General features: G+C 46.3%; 1 protein-coding gene across 1 annotated transcript in view; it reads left to right on the plus strand.

Moving 5' to 3' along the window:
- The window catches only part of LOC128458802 (potassium channel subfamily T member 2), a 33,649-nt gene that overhangs the window by 12,413 nt on the left and 2,654 nt on the right, over positions 1–18,582 (plus strand). Inside the window, exons 7-27 of the mRNA XM_053443795.1 lie at positions 622–696; positions 936–1,019; positions 1,285–1,379; positions 2,019–2,199; positions 6,347–6,511; positions 7,316–7,452; positions 7,699–7,762; positions 9,185–9,293; positions 12,930–13,038; positions 13,149–13,205; positions 14,373–14,525; positions 14,624–14,877; positions 15,686–16,013; positions 16,105–16,210; positions 16,300–16,472; positions 16,982–17,053; positions 17,237–17,371; positions 17,455–17,566; positions 17,893–17,994; positions 18,089–18,172; positions 18,254–18,382. Coding sequence (XP_053299770.1) covers positions 622–696; positions 936–1,019; positions 1,285–1,379; positions 2,019–2,199; positions 6,347–6,511; positions 7,316–7,452; positions 7,699–7,762; positions 9,185–9,293; positions 12,930–13,038; positions 13,149–13,205; positions 14,373–14,525; positions 14,624–14,877; positions 15,686–16,013; positions 16,105–16,210; positions 16,300–16,472; positions 16,982–17,053; positions 17,237–17,371; positions 17,455–17,566; positions 17,893–17,994; positions 18,089–18,172; positions 18,254–18,382 — 2,724 coding nt within the window. The remainder of the gene's footprint in view (positions 1–621; positions 697–935; positions 1,020–1,284; positions 1,380–2,018; positions 2,200–6,346; positions 6,512–7,315; positions 7,453–7,698; positions 7,763–9,184; positions 9,294–12,929; positions 13,039–13,148; positions 13,206–14,372; positions 14,526–14,623; positions 14,878–15,685; positions 16,014–16,104; positions 16,211–16,299; positions 16,473–16,981; positions 17,054–17,236; positions 17,372–17,454; positions 17,567–17,892; positions 17,995–18,088; positions 18,173–18,253; positions 18,383–18,582) is intronic.

Genomic DNA, 18,582 nt, shown 5'->3' on the forward strand with positions numbered 1-18,582 from the left:
ATCTCTGCACATGCGTGGCCCCATGTGTGTGGGGGGGGGTGCCTCAGGGGGTCGTTGTCCACATTGCACTCCTCGGTCTGTTCTCTCTCACGTTCAAACTCTTGTTGCTCCTGCATTTGGAGAGAACCTCGGCACTGTGCTGTTAGTGGCAGACCTCAGGAGGGGCCTTTCTGTCCCTGCAGTATGGGGGGGGGGGGGGGGGGGGTGGTGGGGGATCCATCAACTGGACGTCCTGTCTTTGATGTCCTCGACACTATAAGCCCATGAAGAGGTCTCTCTGCAGATTACTCCGGAGGCGGCGGGGCCTTAGCATTTCGAGCCGACTGATTCCTGTGGACAAACCCCGGGCCTGTCCACCCACACCAGTCAGATCCAGGTCAGCCATATGCGGGCGGCAGACACATAAAGACGACCGTGGCTGACATCTTAATTGAATGGCAAAGCCCTGCAGGAACGGCTTCTTCTCTCAGAGTCTGCGAGGGTGTTGTATTACCCCGTAAACGTCCCGATCTATTCTGCCCAACGCCGATCGATTTCCCTGTTACGAGGTAATCCCCCCCCAGGTCGCCATGACAATAGAGTTTCCTGACCCCTGTGTGTGGGTTTTTTTTATGTTTCCAGGGCAACGTTTGGGAGCAAGTGTTACGTGTCTCGTTCATTCTGGAGATGATCAGCGCCGTCCCCTTCATGATCACTGTGAGTTGGAAAGACACGGGTCACTTGACACCCACATTTGCTTCTGGCCCTCGCTCGCCACGGGCCAATCCCCCGCTCCAGAATTGCACCTAGCATGTTTGACACCCGCTGTAATGACACATAAAAGGCACTCACATCAGACAATCCCATTCCTCATGACGAAATCCCATTACTGTATATACAATGCATTCTTTTTTTTTAACCCGATGACGCGTACTGAAGCTTTCTCCTCTGGACAGGTGATTTTGCCGTCCTTCAGAAATCTCTTCATCCCTGTGTTTCTCAACTGCTGGCTGGCAAAACACGCTTTGGAGAACATGATAGTAAGTGAAGCCTTGTCTTCCTGTCCAGTTTCTTTTCCATTACTTTCATCTCAACATTATATTATTTGGCTGTCATTTCCACCCTCTTAATGGCCGTGTTCCATCACATCCAGATGACTAAGCTTAACCTCCAGCTCTATTTATTTGCATCGATCTCCTTTTTAAAACATTTAGATATTTCATCCATTTAGATTTCGATTTTTCGTGCTGTTTTACTCTTAAAGAATACCACGCATTAAAAGAACTTGTATCTCTCTGTCCGCAGAACGATCTCCACAGGGCAATCCAGCGGACGCACTCAGCCATGTTTAACCAAGTGGTGATACTCATCAGCACGCTGGTCTGTCTCATGTTTACATGGTGAGTATGTCCTCGTGGCTGACACTGAACTGAGAGAGGGGAGAGATGATGAGGAAAGAGGAGAGCGAAAAAAGAGAGGTCGGAGAGGAAGTGAAGGTTTGTCACAGTTGAGGAAAGGAGGAGAGGGAGAGATGGACGAGCAGTGGTATGTTACATGCAGGAGAAAATGAGGCGAGGGAATTAAAAAAAAAAAGGCTCCTGGAGTGAAGAGAAGGAAAGAGAGAGCAGAAGCGGTAACTGCGAGAGTGAGATAGTGAAATGACATGGATGTGTCAGCTCGCTTCATATCTGGTGTGAAAGCCGGAGCTAATCCAGAAGATCCTCTGACCATTCCAGGGTTGACATTTGCCGTTGACTCATCTATCCCTGAAAAATCTGGATTGTGCGCACAGCTTGCGCTTGTGTACCTATATATATACAAACACGCAATGTCCCACTAGTGCGTCCACGCATGCCGTCCACCCCCATGTCTGCACATGAAATATCACACATACGTGCACAAGTGTGAAAGGAAGATCGCCGTGTAGAATGGCCTCCACAAGACACTTCGTCTAACGTGCCAGTGGAATCTAATTCTCGGCTGTTCTTATTCCATTTTCTTGTTGTCTCCATCTTTCCCATCTCGCTGACCGCCTTCAGCATCTGTGGCATCCAACACCTGGAGCGAGCGGGCAACAACCTGACCCTGTTCGACTCGCTCTACTTCTGCGTGGTCACCTTCTCCACGGTGGGCTTCGGAGATGTCACCCCTCAGATCTGGCCCTCGCAGCTCCTGGTGGTCATCATGATCTTCGTGGCGCTCATCGTGCTTCCCATTCAGGTGAGAGACAATGGTTTGAAGCTTTAAATACAAGGGCAGACAAGTAGATCATAAACACAGAGAGATTGAGTGAAAGGCATGTGATGTGATGATATGACCACATAGTAGAAAGCTTTTGAGGTGAGATTTAAAGAAAGGATGCTTTAATGGGACAAGGATCCCTGAAGGCCTCGAGACTTCGACTTTATTTTCAGTGTAATGAAGAAACCAGCCCTGCTTTGTCCAGAGTGTTCCTCCATTTCATTTGGAGGTAGGAAAATCAATGATTATCCATCCATCCAAAACTAGCAGGTATATGTTATTTTTAAACACAGTTAAACCTGCCCAAAAAATGGCGATTGATCTCTTTCCCATTGCCAGTAGAGTTTACCTTTTCCCCCTGGTGCGTCATGCTCAAGGCGCTCTGTCAGTTCGCTGTCCTGCCAAATGATCCTGTTCACCCGGGCGTCACGTTTCCATCACTGCCGATCGGAGCTGATTAAAACTGGTGCCGACTGCAGAGTCATTTGACCCGGGACGGAATGAAGACAAAAGCGAGATGTTAGTGGGTCTTAGTGGGTTTTTTGATCAGTGGATAAGGGGCCATACAGAGACAAGTCCATCATTCACACTCACATTCTGCATGTCTTTGGACTGTGGGAGGAAGCCAGAGGAACTGGAGACAACCCACACAAACACGGGGAGAACATGTAAATCCAAACAGAAAGACTACTGGGATTCAAACTGGGAAATTTCTTGCTGCGAGGCGACAGCATTAAAAACCGTTCCTTCAAAGTAATTAGTAAATTCTTAAAACCTAAATAAGAATGTTCAGTGTCTGTGCATCCCACAGAGCACAATTTGCTGCCTTTGTTTGAGCTCACTACAGCACAGTTTCTCCTTCAGACTCATCATTCTTGTTTCCCCCACTTCGCACAATAATGTGATGACTCACGGCATCCTACATAGATCTTCAAAAGTAGTTTAATTTAGAGACCAGCGACAGTGTCCCCGTTTACCCGCTCAATTCCCCAGAACCCCTCTCCCGTTGTTTCACTGCTCCAGAGGGAAGAGCGTGATGGAGAACCAAAACACTGAAGCTATTTCTACAGGAACTGCTAAAATAAAAAGACAAACGTATCAACTGCCATTTATCCTAATCGTTGTTTCTTATATTTGTGTAAAGCTTTTATCCCTCAGGTGGCTGGCGTACCTGCATGTCTGCTTAAAGATGTTAGAAGTGCTAATATAATGAATTTGAAGTTGGCAGAGGGACACACACACAAACACACACCACTGAGCAATTCCCATGCGATTTGGTTTACCACCAATCTTGTATTGTTGTAAATTGTATTCCTTTTGTGGCGACGCTACACTGCTTTGTTGGCGCATCACGTGAACAGTAGGTGTGGGGCGGCGTCCTAGACACACGCCTGATCAGTAACCGATTAAACACCAGCTGTGACAGAGTGGCGGCAAAAACCATCGCACCAACAAAAGACGCCATCGGGAAGATACTGAGGCTGAACTCTCACGTGTTGACTCAGAAAGGAACGACGATCTGTGCAACACAGACAGATGCCGTGTCGCCCCCCGTGCCGCCACTCCACATCTTTCATCCCTGAATACCCCTTGACATTTAGAAATTGTCCCCCCCACCCCCACCGTCTGTGTGTGTGTGTGTCCAGGCTACACAGGGGAGCCACAGAGAACATCAGAACGTGGCCTCTGTCTTATTATTTTTGTCTCTTTCGTGTTTCCTGTGAGTGACCACCTAATTTTGAACCTTAAAAGGATATTGATTTAGTAATAAGACCCATTTAGGTTTTTCCTCCAATAAATTTTCTCTCCGTTTGGAGACTTTCCTTGAAGTCAATCAGAATGCTCTAAAACAGAGGTTTAATTGCCGTCGAGATCTGGATGTACACAGATGATGTCAGAACACGTCTGTGTGTGGGCCGATGGTGTTTTCCTAGGAGCTTAGATTATCTCAATACCAAATCGATCGGATTTATCTGGGTCAAAATGACGACCTCTCACAGGAAAACAGCATAGTTGTATATGTTTTGTTTTAACGATCTGTATTCAAGAGAGTCGTTTCTGGTTGATTTGCTCTGCTTGTGCTCAGGCTGTGTGGCTGCACTCAGGTGTGTTGTTGCTCGGACAGATTCCCTTGGGCTCAAGCTTCAGCTCTCGAGTAACAGCCTTACAAAATCTGAGGGTGAAATCAATAAGTCCTTCTTTTGAACAAAAACAAAACTGCCTTAATATAAAAATGAAAATTGGAAAGATAAACGCTAATTAACAGTGTGTGCTTGAGTCTCTGAAGTTGCATGTTTAGAAGCAGCTGTTCATTGAGAGCAGGGGACCTCGATCACAGCTGGCAGAGCGCTCCGTTCCACAACAATGGCACCTGCCACTTAAATCAAAGAAAAAAAAAAAACGGGTGTTTGGTTCAACAAGATTCTCAACATCACATTGTATAAAAGGGACGGTTAGGTAGTTTTTTTTGGGGGGGGGAACTGCGCTGACAAAAGGTCAGGTTAAGATGCATCATGAAGGTTCTTGCAAGACCAATCAAAACATTAGGAAAGACAGAATAAAAGAAATACAACTTTAAAAACACTTTATTGTCGCCATTAATGAGAGGTGCAGGGTGTGTGACAGGGAACAATAAATAACTCTGCCACTAATTAATAAGTGTTTCACTCACTTAATCCAGGATTCAAAACTTGAATCAATATTGGAGTGAACATTTTATTTAAAAAATAAAATCAAGTAATGTTTTAATAATTTTAGTGTAGTGCCGGAGTTTTTTGCAAACCAGAGAGTTAGGCCCTCCCCTCAGAGACGCTTCATCATCCCACCATGGTTTCATTCAATGTCTGGATCCCAATGATGATGTAGTGTAATGCAATAAACAATTGAGTGCATTGCGGTTTGACTTATCTTCAGACAAAACCAAATTAATTAAAAGGTCGTCAGAGTTGCTGTGTGCAGGTGGACCCAAAAATGCAGAAGCAAAGTGTCCTTTAATTAAACAAAGGGGTACTTACAAAATCCAAAAATTAACCAACGTAAAAATCAATGGAACCAGAAAAGTTAGCAAAAAAGGCTAAACTGAAAAAACATAGAAGACACTGGGAACAGGAAGAAGAGACAAGAACCATGACGGGTGAAAGATGACAAACGAACTGGCAAAGACAAAGGGAGGAAATGAGCCTTATATACACAAGGGAGGCAGGGATAAGTGAACACAGGTGAAACACATGAGGAACAGGTGCTGACGATCACAGGGGCCGGAAAAACTGAAAAAATAACAAGAAGTTAAGTTAGAGACACACAAGTGTAGAGTAAAACATCAAAATAAAACAGGAAATACAGAATGAACACAAATCCAAACCCAGGGAAAACCCAGGGAAAAGTCAATAAGACAATAGAGTCCAACAAAAGAGCCCAAATAGTTAAAAGTCATGAAAAAAGTTCTGTCCCAAGTAGTTTATGATTATGGGAAAGTAGCAAAAAGCTGAAGAAATCTCCAATACTGCAACACACACACACTCATTAAGGCTTTTCCAGGTGATCTCCCTTGGATAATTGGATATTGTTTCACATCCATTTAGCCTCCTCTGAAAAAGTTTGGAGCCCCCCCCCCTCCCCTCCCTGCAGAGACCCACTTCCCACTGTGTAGTCCTCTGCTCTACTTCGTTATCTGAAGCTCATTTGTGTTTTGTTTAGTGCTCTTATTCCTTGTTCCTTTTCTATTTGCTGCCGAAAATATGACAAACATTGTGGAATAATTTTTCCAATGTATTCAGTGTAAATTATCTGGGTAGTTTTTCAGACAGTCTTTCTTGCATTTGTCCTCATTAAAACACATCTCGTCAACCGTCTGTCCACCTGGGCCTCCCCAGCACATAAGAATAGAAGTTTTTCAGTTATTTCTATAACCTACCTTCCTCTGTTTAAACCCTGTTCGGCCACATCCTGAACCAAACCTCCGCTTATCTTAATCCCATCTAAACACTCTTCCTAATCAAACGGAAACACAACACGGGCGCAAAGGCATTGTTGTCTTTTCATGGGCCACCTGGCTACTCCCTGTATTTCAGCTGACTTAATCCAATTTTCCATCTGTTGAATGTGATGGATGTTGTCCGGGATGCAGTTCGAGCAGCTGGCCTTTCTGTGGATGGAGCGGCAGAAGTCCGGGGGGAACTACAGCCGCTACAGGGCACAGACGGAGAAACACGTGGTGCTGTGTGTCAGCTGCCTCAAGATCGACCTCCTCATGGACTTCCTCAATGAGTTCTTCGCTCACCCACGACTACAGGTCTCTCCAAATGGTTATAAGTAGAATATGAGGCTGTGTGTGTGTGTGTGTGTGTGTGTGTCTGTCTGTCTGTCTGTCTGTCTGTCTGTCTGTCTGTGTGTGTGTCTGTCTGTCTGTCTGTCTGTCTGTCTGTCTGTCTGTCTGTCTGTCTGTCTGTCTGTCTGTCTGTCTGTCTGTCTGTCTGTGTGTGTGTGTGTGTGTGTGTGTGTGTGTGTGTGTGTGTTATCCTCGCCAGGAGCCCAAGAGGCTGAGGTTAAAGCAGAGGATTAATTCAGCAATAGCTCAGATCAAACTGCTGCTTCATTCATGTGGGAGCAGATGTGAGTGTTTGCTTGAGGTTGCATCTGTGTGTACATAGTATCTCCTTAATCAACAATGGAGTGTGTGTGAGTGTTTCAGGGGGAGTGTTTTGATTGGTCCTCACCACTTCAGGGGGGTCTTATGTGGGTCAGGGTCTGAGGTTACGGTGAGATTTGGGTTTAGGGAACAGCTGGAGATAAGAAACTGGATGATGATGAAGACTATTTACCAAAACACCAATGATCAATATCAAAACAACAATTCATTTAATTAATTTCGGTCTTAAAAAGTCTGAAATTTAACTTGTTGGAGCCTGCAGAAATAAGTCCTCGGTTATGTATGAACAAAAAACTTGATGATGTGTTGCTTGTGGTGAAACTTTCCTCGGCTGCATTACCAACTGTGTGTGTGTCTGTTTGTGTGTGTGTGTGTGTGTGTGTGTCTGTGTGTGTGTGTGTGTGTGTGTGTGTGTGTGTGTGTGTGTGTGTGTGTGTGTGTGTACAGGACTACTATGTGGTGATCCTGTGCCCGGCAGAGATGGATGTCCAGGTCAGGAGGGTCCTTCACGTCCCTCTTTGGGCCCAGAGAGTCATTTACCTGCAGGGGTCTGCTCTCAAAGACCAAGACCTGATGAGGGCCAAGTGAGTCCCTGTGACCAAAAACACCAACGATCCAGAATGTAGCATGAAGACATCTGTCGGATTTCCTAGGCTTGATAGTCGCATTGGTTCATTTGTTGTTCTATTGTCTTGCTTTTTTTTTGTTGTCTTTTGTCCTCTTCCTCAATAACATGACAACACCCTCCTTCCTGTGTCCTCTCTCCCTCTCTTTTTTATCTATCTATCTCTCTTGCTTCCATGGCCACATGCTCTACTAACTGCCCGTAGGATGGACGACGCTGAGGCCTGCTTTATCCTCAGTAACCGGTTTGAAGTGGACCGAATAGCTGCTGTACGTTCCCCTGCTGCTTCCCTACTTCACCATGACTCCTCCTCCTCCTCACACTGCAACATGTCAAGGCTTCTGGCCTGGCTGATCACTTTCAACATGTTTGTTTTCTTTACAACAAATGAACTCGGAAAAATCTCTTTAGTTTGCTTTGAATCTTGTTTTTTCTTCAGAACACTGCTTCATAAAAAAATCATTAAAGCAACCTTTGATAGAAATTGATTTAGCTCGCTGCACCGGCTTGTTATCCTGCTTTTTTTTACAATTTTACAAAATAAACCAGTGAACAACTAAATCTTATAGTTAAAACACAAGCTTGACATTTAAAAAAATATATATACTTTGATCCAAAACGTTCCAAAAACTGTTGGCTGAATCCTTGTGAAATTTACTGCACACATTCCTGGTCCCAAGAGGATGATTCCTTCTGACTTTGGGGATCCTGTAACTCACCTCACACCTCCGTGAGCTGGACATGTTCTGTTTTCAGTGAAATGTTCAATTCTGAGTGCCATAAAATGTGTAAGAGCATTTTCAAACCACGCCATTCAAATTGTCAAGTATCCAATCTGGAGTAGCATTCAGAAGAGCAACCAACAATCCCTGTGAAGTCAGTCGGGCTGCACCAAATATTTAATGGGTTTTTCCCTGACACATGACACATTATTCCACTAACGTTTGTGATGATCCGTCCAGTAGTTTTTGTGTAATGCTGCTAACAAACAAACACTGATGTGCACATAACCTCTTGGCCATTATAAACAAAGTGCATACTGTGTACACAGAAGTCAAGTTTAAGTGGAATCCCCCTGCTGCCATCCCAGAAACTTCATTCACACATATTTTAATGTTCTTGTCCTCAAGCAAACCTTGGAAATTAGGCTTTAAGCAAAAAGCCTCTTGTGTGGGACCTCGTTCGGGGGGGTGCAGTCTCCTGTGCAGATTGATTTAAGGGGGTTCTTACAAAATTGTTAATGTGGAATAGATTAATCATTAACCATCAGTTCTCAGCTCTTCCTGTCCTGCTGCAACGTTCCTGTTAGGACGGACATTCCTGCATTGTTCAATAATAGGGTTTATGTCTAAATACCTGAAGTGATATGAAATTTGCCGGAAGCCTCAGCTGTTTCCTTGAGTCGGCACTCTGCCTCACAGGGCCACTTCATTCTGAGCACCCGTTTTAGTCGGCGCGCTCTTCACGGCCTCGCCTCGTGTAGCCGTGTGCAGCCTTGACTGCCTCTCCAGAAGAAAGACATCCTGATTACATTACTCTGAAATGTTGCGAGGGGCCATTTCAGCTGTCGAGTGAGTGGTTTAAGAGGAATATTAGAGAGGAGCTGCAATCTGATGCTGCTAATGACGGGCTTCTCCCTCTCTTTCTCTCACTGTCACACCTTCTCCTCTGCCTCCCTTCCCTTTTCTCAGGATCATCAGACCATCCTCCGAGCCTGGGCGGTGAAAGACTTTGCACCAAATTGCCCCCTGTACGTCCAGATTCTCAAGCCAGAGAACAAGTTCCACGTCAAATTTGCAGGTAGGCAACGAGCGTGAGGTCCAGCACAGTGCCGGTGAATTGAGCTGTCGGCAGAAGGTGTGCGCGGGTTATAATCACTGCTATTATTTGATCACGTCCGGATGCGGGGAAATAATGGGATGGCACTCACTAAATAATACATCCTCCTGACCCAGTTTGAAAGGGGATTTTTCTCAGCTTGTGACTGGGATTGTCGATTAACTAAAACTATCCTGTCTTCACTATATCTTCTACCTGATTTAAGACTTAGCCCTAAAGACGTGCAGGACACATTGACCCGGTCTGGCTCTGAGCCGTACAAAGGTTTCTGTGAGGTTTTTTATTTCCCTCTGCCTTTTGGAGAGCATTCCCTTCTTCTCCTGCTCGACAGAAGACACCAGTCAATCACATGCAAGCGATGTGATTTTGATGAGGTCTGCGCCAACCCGGCACCTCAGCTCAACCCCGCCGGCAATCCTCCTTTTGCCACTGTTTAAACAGCTCGCCGCCACAGCTGGACTAAAGGCTTTTGGTCATTAGGGAGCCGCAGGTTGTTTGGCAGAAAGATAAACTCAGGATTCGTCCACGAGAACTCTAGGTTGTCTGATTATCGGTGAGTCCTTTGAGGTAAAGCTCCCATGATGTGAGTCAGAAAGGTGTAACACCTGTACCATGTTGAGCTTTCCCATGAGACACCCATCGTCCATTCCCTACAGCCGTTCAATGCAATCACTAATAACTAATCACTAATAAATTAAGAGTTTCAGCAAAGAAAAGCTCAAAATCATCTGGCTTTAATGCCCCTTTAATCCTGAAGTCACCACGGCAAGAGAGAATCAGGATGCAGTCTGTCACATGCGCATTACTGTGAGTGCAGATGCCATGTTTTGACACCACTTGGACTATACTCACTAAGTGCTGGTGTGGGAGGAATTAATGAGCAAGAGATACAAGATTTAATTTGCTCCAGTGGAATAGCTAAATAACAGCTCAACGTTCATTAGAGAAGATCTGTCGGTATGATGCTGTGGCAGGGGCAGGGAGCCCTGAGGCGTGTGAGAAACTGAAGAGAAGTGGGAACAGAGTGTGGATTGATCATCTCCTCCGGTTTCTGTTTTGAGCGACAATAGCCAGCCGTGCCGCCTGATTTGGGCTAATTGTGTTGATAGTGGCTGGCTCATATAAAAACAACACGGGCCTGCTGATTTAATTAGAGCCACCGGTGGACCTGAGGTTGGGTTGTTATTGCACCCTGCAGAGGATGCAAACAACCACATGTGCCGACAAGTGCACACACACACACACAAACAAACACATTCACACAGACGGGATTACACCTTCAATATAAGTCTGAAGCAGGAGGCCTCACACAGTGTGAAGGGATTGGTCCAAAAACCCAGATCTTGAATGCGTGTGTGTGCACAGTATGTGGAAGTCAGTAATTGGTTTCTCTCCTGGTGTGAGTCCAAGCACCCGGTGGATTGAGGGGCAGGATTGCTTGGCGGTGGTGAAGGGTGAGCGGAAGAATCCCACTGGTGAAGAGAAGTGGAAGAAGGACAATGGCAATTGGATATTGGGGAAAGAGTGACTCAATTTGGTGTGTGTCTATACTGTGTGGAGATAAAGATATTGCATGTGTGTACGTGTATGATGGTTGAACGTGTGTGGAGCAATACGGATACGGTTACGGATACAACATCAGTGTTTTATTGCGTACTGTACTTGTGTATGTATGTGTGTGTGTGTTTGTGTGTTTGTGTGTGTGTATGTGTGTGTTCTGAGCCAAAAGAACATTGGTACTCCAACAGAGGATAGTCACCACCAGGCCGTGTAATTGTCACGTCTCGCACATGCTCAGCTTTGACACACAAACACACATACACACATACACACACACACATACACACTCACACACTCACACACTCACAGGATTTAACTTATTGCATTTAGCATTTTCTCAGCTCGTCTCACGACTCTCAGCCTGGCAGCTGATTGAGTTTGTTTATTCATGATGGGCTCTGACGTTTAACGCCCATTATTTTATACAACATATTCTTCTTTCAGGACCGGGCTCAAGCCCTATTATCCCGACATGCTCACCATCACTTGGGTTAATGTGATAAAGAAAAAAGGTAGCCGAGAAGGCGTCCTCTGTATTTGTTCAGCTGGATTTGGTTTTGGCGCGCAGGCCGGTTTGTGTTAAGGTTAAAAAAGGCTGATGCTGAATCTCTGGCCTTCTTCCCATCGCCCCCCCCCCCCCCCCCTTAAAACCTGAATGGTGAAGCCACTGTGGTGATGGAAATATTGATCGCACGGGAGGAAACGCAGGATGTGTGTACGTAAGAGCAGGAGGGCGATGGAGGATTTTTGACATTTACCAACATGAAATAAATGAGTGTGTGTGCTTGTGTCTTTTATTGGTAAAAGACACATGAACACAGTGTAATGAGCTGAAAGCATGAGTCATGGTTGTCAGCTCAGATAACAGTGACAGTTTATCTTGGGAATATTCCCTAAAGCGAGGGTTTTATTCAAAACTGAAGGATGTGAATTAATCTCAGAGACCAGGATATTGATTATGGAAAGTTAATAACTGACATAACCAAATCACAATTTGGATAATGATTGTTTGTGGTACACACAGTAAATACGGCAATTAGTCGCCGCTCTCAGCTTCTCCAATGTCCTGTTTTTCACCGTTTGTCTTTTGTATTATTGCTGTGTTCATATTTTTGAATAAAAAATATCAAACCGCACATAACTATAAAACCTAGAATGGTACTAAGCAGGGCCAAACCTCCACCAAGGCCCAAAAGTCCCTTCAAATTCAATCAACCTGCACCAAATTACACACATTCATAGATATCAGTTCTCCAAATGTGCGTCTTTTTTCTTTCATCAAGAACCATGAATTATTCATTTATTTTTTCCTTTGTCCATATCCAGCTCAAAATTTAATTGGGTATTTTTTGGCCCAAGTCTCCTGGAAGTCTATTCTGTAGTTTTTTTTTTGCATAATCCTGCAAACAAACAAACAAACCAATGAACGGCGGTTTAAAAGAAATGAAAATAGTAATTTCCACCCGACTGTAAGCAGCACTAATGAAATACTGTTTACTCTCCAGTCTTAGGGAGACGTAAAACTGACAGTAACTGAGATAACATGTGTGTGTTTCTGCTCCGGGTGAATTTACCCTCAGAGGGACTTAATTAATCAGATGTCCTGACCTGTTGATGTTGGCTACATCAGGATTAATGAAGTGATGTACGAGAAAAATGTATTTGCATCCTCTGCCCCCCCCCCACACACACACACAGTCAGCTGGGGCTCAGGAGGTTCATCCACTAACTAGAAGGTCGGTGGTTCGATTCCAAAGTGTCCTTGGGTCAGAATGAACCGAAAATTGCCTTGACAGCTGTAACAATGGTGATTGAATAATGTGTGATGGAGATAAAGGGCTGCCTATAGAAAACCACTGTATAGGTACTGTCAATTACACACACACACTATCCAGAAGCCGGCAGCACATCTGTATTCACTGTATTGTTGCTGGGAGATGAAGCTTTTATGGAGCGTAATGTGAGTCGTTGTGTTTTCGACGAGGTCTGTGTGACTTTGGTCGCTGTGACCCTCTTGTTTCCTCTTGTTGTGTGCAGATCATGTGGTGTGTGAAGAGGAGTTTAAGTACGCCATGCTGGCTCTAAACTGCGTGTGCCCCGGCACCTCGACGCTCATCACTCTGCTGATCCACTCCTCCAGAGGACAGTGAGTACACTCGTCTATTTAACTGTGCAGAGTACGTTCTATACAGTACAATGTACACTCCAATCAGTGAGTACAACGGACTCTTTATTTGTTGTATTTTTTTTTATCAGAACGGCAAACCAAGAGGCCTTCAAGCAACGTGTCGGAGCCTTTCAAGCCCTCAACAGGTAGGATGCATCTTATCTGTGTGCACTCTCAGGAGCTCTGTGCCACATCTGTGCAGCATTTGTCACAAATCCTCTGTTAACTCCCAGTTTGCATGAGGGGCTGTGTGATCTTCGCAGATTTAGGAAAGAAAAAGAAGCCTGTTTTTGTGGAAATTGCAGTAAGAAGATTAATTTGCTATTATCATAATGGCTACCTTTGGATGTTCAAAGCGCCAATTTAAAATTGAGTGAAATGACTGACTTCAAATGCATTGAATTCCGGACGTGTGACATCAGTAAACTGCAGACAGCATGTTGTGTGTGTGCAGCTTTGCATGGATCTGTGCAGATGATCTGAGAGAGCTCTTGTTTCATTGGCTGGTTATTGCGCAAGTTTCAGTTTCTCACCTCGAACCAAAATGTCATGGTTTCTTCCCTGACTCATGTCGCACCTTTCCACCAAGTTCCATCGAAACCTGACAATAACCACATTTAACCCAGTAAGGTTTCTTATATTTACGTTTGTTTCAGTAGTGTTCGTTTATAAAGGGGCTGTAACTGTAATATGTTTCCGTTCTGGAAAGCTGAGAAAGACACTAAGCCTTTATGTGAAACCATCAACACTAAATGAAATAATTTAATAACCGGTGGCTCATGAGTTGAACTTTCACAAGCAGGATGTTTTGTAATTACGTTTCTATATCTGGACCTGATGCCATTTGGTTTATTGGCTGTGACAATGCTTCATGACAGGGATTCGTCCTCCTCCTCCTTTGCCTTTCACTGCGTTCTTGTAAACGGCAAATTCACTGTAACACTTGTTTATATAATGCGCTCTTTGTCGCAGGCCACCCACGCTCACACTTCCCCCACAACCTTGTTTCCTGTTGTCACCTCTTGAGCCTCCGCTTCGAAAGCCCTATCCCCCTGAAAAAAAAACCGTTGTCCACTTAACTGTGTGAATGTGTGCATCTGGGACCCATTGTTCTGACAGGCTGGGTGTCCTTGCCCAGACCCCTGTGCTGATTGAAGTATCGATCAGCCGCTCTGACAGAGATGTAAGACGTTACATCTGCAACCTTAAGTGGCAAATCCTCTAATGCGGCCCTGATGCTGAGCCGGAAGCTTTGGGTTGTGCGTTTTTTAAGGTCAACCACACGGCCAATCAATTCTCTCTTCCTGTTTCAGGGAGGGCAGGGCGTGCTCGGCCGACCAGTGGCACCGAACCTACCGCCGCTGCTCAGCCAATGAGGTGCATCACATCCGCCTGGACGAGAGTAAATTCTTTGGAGAATACCAGGGAAAGAGTTTCACCTTTGCCTCCTTTCATGCTCACAAAAAGTAAGTCGCAATGTGAAAGACAAAACGACAACACATTAGAACACACACCACACACCACACACCACAGACCAGAGCTGATCTTGTCTCTGTGGCTGCAGGTATGGAGTGTGTTTGATTGGCGTGCGCCGACTGGACACCACCAACATCCTGCTGAACCCTGGTCCCTGCCACATCATGGGGGCCTCAGACACCTGCTTCTACATCAACATCTCCAAAGAGGAGAACTCGGCGTTCGTCCGGGGTCAGAGGGAGCCGTCATGGGGCGGCGCAGGAGGCAATTCCAGGGGAGTTCACCAAAGCATCTACCACGGGCTCACCCGTCTGCCCGTCCACAGCATCATCGCCAGCATGGGTCAGTCACACGAGCAGATGCAGCGCAACATTTACACACTGACCTTCCTCCTGCGGTTTCCTGTGCAGACCTGTCATTTCCTGTGTGATATGCAGCAGAACAGTGTCACCAAAAATATTCATAGCTTTGCACAGGATTTAACATTCTGATCTCCGTTGATAAGAGCAGCGATCAAATGGACTGAAATGTCAGATACAGGGGTTTTACAAACACGCCACCTGGTGGACAGCAACAGAACTGTCACTGCTCTCTGGTCTTCTCAGAGATCTGTGCATCCCCAGGGTCAGGCCCTGTACGTTTGGGCACCCCAACCGGATAAGTTAGGGGGACCACTGGATAGACCAGCTTTTGTTTACATCTTAGTTTAAAGAATTGTCTTCGTCATTATAATTAGATTGTATATAAGGTCAATTTGTATTGAACAATGTCATTTTTTTTCTCCGCTTAGATATGTTCAACTTTCACTTTGAAAAGGTCTTACCGACCGTCAACAAGTTTTTAAAAGGGTCACTCACTGAGGGAGGGGGCCCTGCAGAACACAGCATAATGTACTTACTAATGTCATGTCTCATACAAGATTCAGTGGCAAGTATTACATTAGCAAACCTAATTCAGCACACAATTTATCATTTTTAATTAATGTTGTTGCTGCTGGGCCTTTAGCAGCCACTAAGTCGGTCAACTCTTCATCATGTTTCGTGTCTGAACCATTAGCTTGATCTCTGACTTGGTAATCACTGTTGTTCTATGTGCGTGTGTGTGTGTGTGTGTGTGTGTGTGTGTGTGTGTGTGTGTGTGTGTGTTTCAGGCACAGTGGCCATCGACCTGCATGACTCCAGCGACAGCAGCCCAGAGGGCCAGGACCCGGGCGGCACGGGGCTCGGCAGCGGCAGAGGAAACAGGAGCGACTCCAGGACGGAGATGGGCGGTGCCAACACCTTGGCCCTGCCTGCCATGGGAGAATCGGCCGAGGAGCGACGGCACAGCATCGCCCCCGTCCTGGAGCTGGTGGACGGGGTCAACAACCCCACCTACGACCTGCTGGGAGACCAATCGGAGGACGAGGGAGGGGAGGAGGGCAAGGAGGACGGCGACGGCAGAGACGAGAGCGCCCACTGGTGGGGCCGACACTGCGAGTAAGCACTGGGGAGGCTGTTGGAGTTTGTGCTCACTGGGGTGTTGACGTGTAAAACTCATTCAGATGTGACTGTGGGCGTTGTGCTGCAGGTGGGTGAAGGGCTACCCGCTGAACTCCCCGTACATCGGCAGCTCGCCTGCCCTGTGCCACCTCCTCCAAGAAAAGATGCCTTTCTGCTGCCTGCGAATGGACAAGGTAGAGCATCTAAATTGGCTTCTTCACGTTAGATTCCAAGATCACACTGCTGTCATCTTCTTTTTCTTCTGTTTCTCCTTCTGTCCCAGGCTTGCCACCACATCCCATTCGAAGACGCTCGCTCCTACGGCTTCAAAAACAAGTTGATCATTGTGTCTGCGGAGAGTGCAGGGAACGGCCTGTACAACTTCATTGTGCCTCTGCGGGCCTACTATCGACCCAGAAAGGAGCTCAACCCCATTGTGCTGCTGCTGGAGAGCATGTAAGAGCGCAGCTACGTTATTTGGTGTAATCTGGAGGCCCCGTACTTTCAAACCTCAGCTTCAAACAGAAGTCGGTTACGTGTCACTCAATGTTGCCCAATATTGCGGGCCGTGTGATGTGGGTTCCTACTTAACAAAAGAGCAAAATGAGCTATTAAAGGGGAACACTGTAAACATGATTTGTGAATAGCTGAATGCTTTCAGGACAACGCGCTCCACAGCCTTGCCCTGTGTCCTTTTTTGTGGCTGCTACACAAAAGCAGTCGGGCCAAATGAGAGTGGAATCCAATAAAAAGGCAATAAAACGCTGAGTCACTCCAGTGTAGTGCTGTTATTTTCGGTGCCTCTGCAGGCAGTTTGGCTGCGCTGTATTTCTCAGGCTGAGGGAGGTGGAGGGTGCTGGGGGGGGGGGGGGGGGGGCTCCGTCTCTGTTTCAGCTCTTCATCATGGCACGAATAAATCTCTGCTGGTGTTAATCTCAAGTCCATTTGTCTTCTGATCGGTTCAGACCTGAAGCCGACTTCCTGGAGGCCATCTGCTGGTTCCCCATGGTGTTCTACACAGTGGGCTCCATCGACAAGTAAGACAGACCCACGCTCCTGGCTGCTTGCATCTTTTAGAATCCTCCAGTTCATCTTTTTTATTATTTTCTCAATCTTTATTCAATCATGGGCTTCTTCGCCCATCAAAATGCTCTTTGATTTACTCGCCCTGCCCTTCATCACTGATCTCATCCTCTCTCATCCTCTCCCTCTCTGCACAGTCTGGACAGTCTGCTTCGATGTGGGGTGACTTTCGCCGACACGATGGTCGTGGTTGACAAGGAGAGCTCCATGATCGCAGAGGAGGACTACATGGCTGACGCAAAGACCATTGTCAACGTCCAGACCCTCTTCAGGTCGGCTTTGCCTGAATTTCCCCTGTGACCTCACACACTGGCTTGAAGCAAACGTTGTTTGAACTGCTGTTTCTTCCTCTCAGACTGTTCCCAGCGCTCAGCATCATCACGGAGCTCACGCACCCAGCCAACATGCGCTTCATGCAGTTCAAAGTCAAAGACCACTACTCCCTGGCTCTGTCCAAACTGGAAAAGGTAAAAGCCTCACACCCTCAAACCTCAAACCTCAAACTTCATACCCTTTAGCTGAGGATCCCCTGAGAAGGAACCAATCCCAGCTGACGTTGGCCGAGAGGAGGGGTTCACCATCGCCACTCCATCACAGTGTTGACATAGAGAGACGAACAACCATGATTAATACAAACTGTGTGGTTGTGAAAAACAACAGATCATATCTTCTATCTCTATTACATCAGACTATCTCGAGGGCTAGTGTAATCCGCTGTGTTTGTGGGTGTGCGTGTGTGTGTGTGTGTGTGTGTTTGTGTGTGTTTGTGTGTGTTTATGCGATTGCTCTGCAGAAGGAAAGGGAGAAGGGATCCAACCTGGTGTTTATGTTCCGCTTGCCCTTCGCTGCAGGGAAGGTGTTCAGTGTCAGCATGCTGGACACTCTGCTCTACCAGGTCTCTCCAACACACGCTCACTTATTAACAACCATCCTTCTCCTCTATCGTATGATCCTCTCTTACTGACCCGCTCTCTGTGTTCTCCTGCCAGTCATTTGTGAAGGACTACATGATCTCCATCACCAGGCTGCTGCTGGGTTTAGACTCCATGCCCGGCTCAGGGTTCCTCTGCGCAGTAAGAGGCTGAACACAAGTCATTTTCTCTGGACTCCAAAGTTCCTCTGAGGCTCATTATCACGTGTGTGTGTTTTTCTAGATGAGAATCACGGAGGACGACTTGTGGATCCGCACCTATGGCCGGCTCTACCAGAAACTGTGCTCTTCCACTGGAGACATTCCCATCGGCATCTACCGAACAGAGGCCCACAAGCTTCCAGTCTCTGAGGTCTGCTGCTGTTTTATAGTTTTGACTTTTGTAGCCAGCAATTCAGTGATTAAAGTCACCAGACTGACTGATATCACTGAGCAGGACACTCAGGGGCGGATACAGGGGTGGGGCCAGGGGGCACACTAGCCCAAGCAGAAACCTGATTGGCCCCTGAAGTGCCTCTGTCCTGTCAGTGGTCTTTTTGTAAATACCTTTTA

The sequence above is a fragment of the Pleuronectes platessa genome, chromosome 16, assembly GCF_947347685.1.
Source record: "Pleuronectes platessa chromosome 16, fPlePla1.1, whole genome shotgun sequence".
Classification (NCBI taxonomy): Eukaryota; Metazoa; Chordata; class Actinopteri; order Pleuronectiformes; family Pleuronectidae; genus Pleuronectes; species Pleuronectes platessa.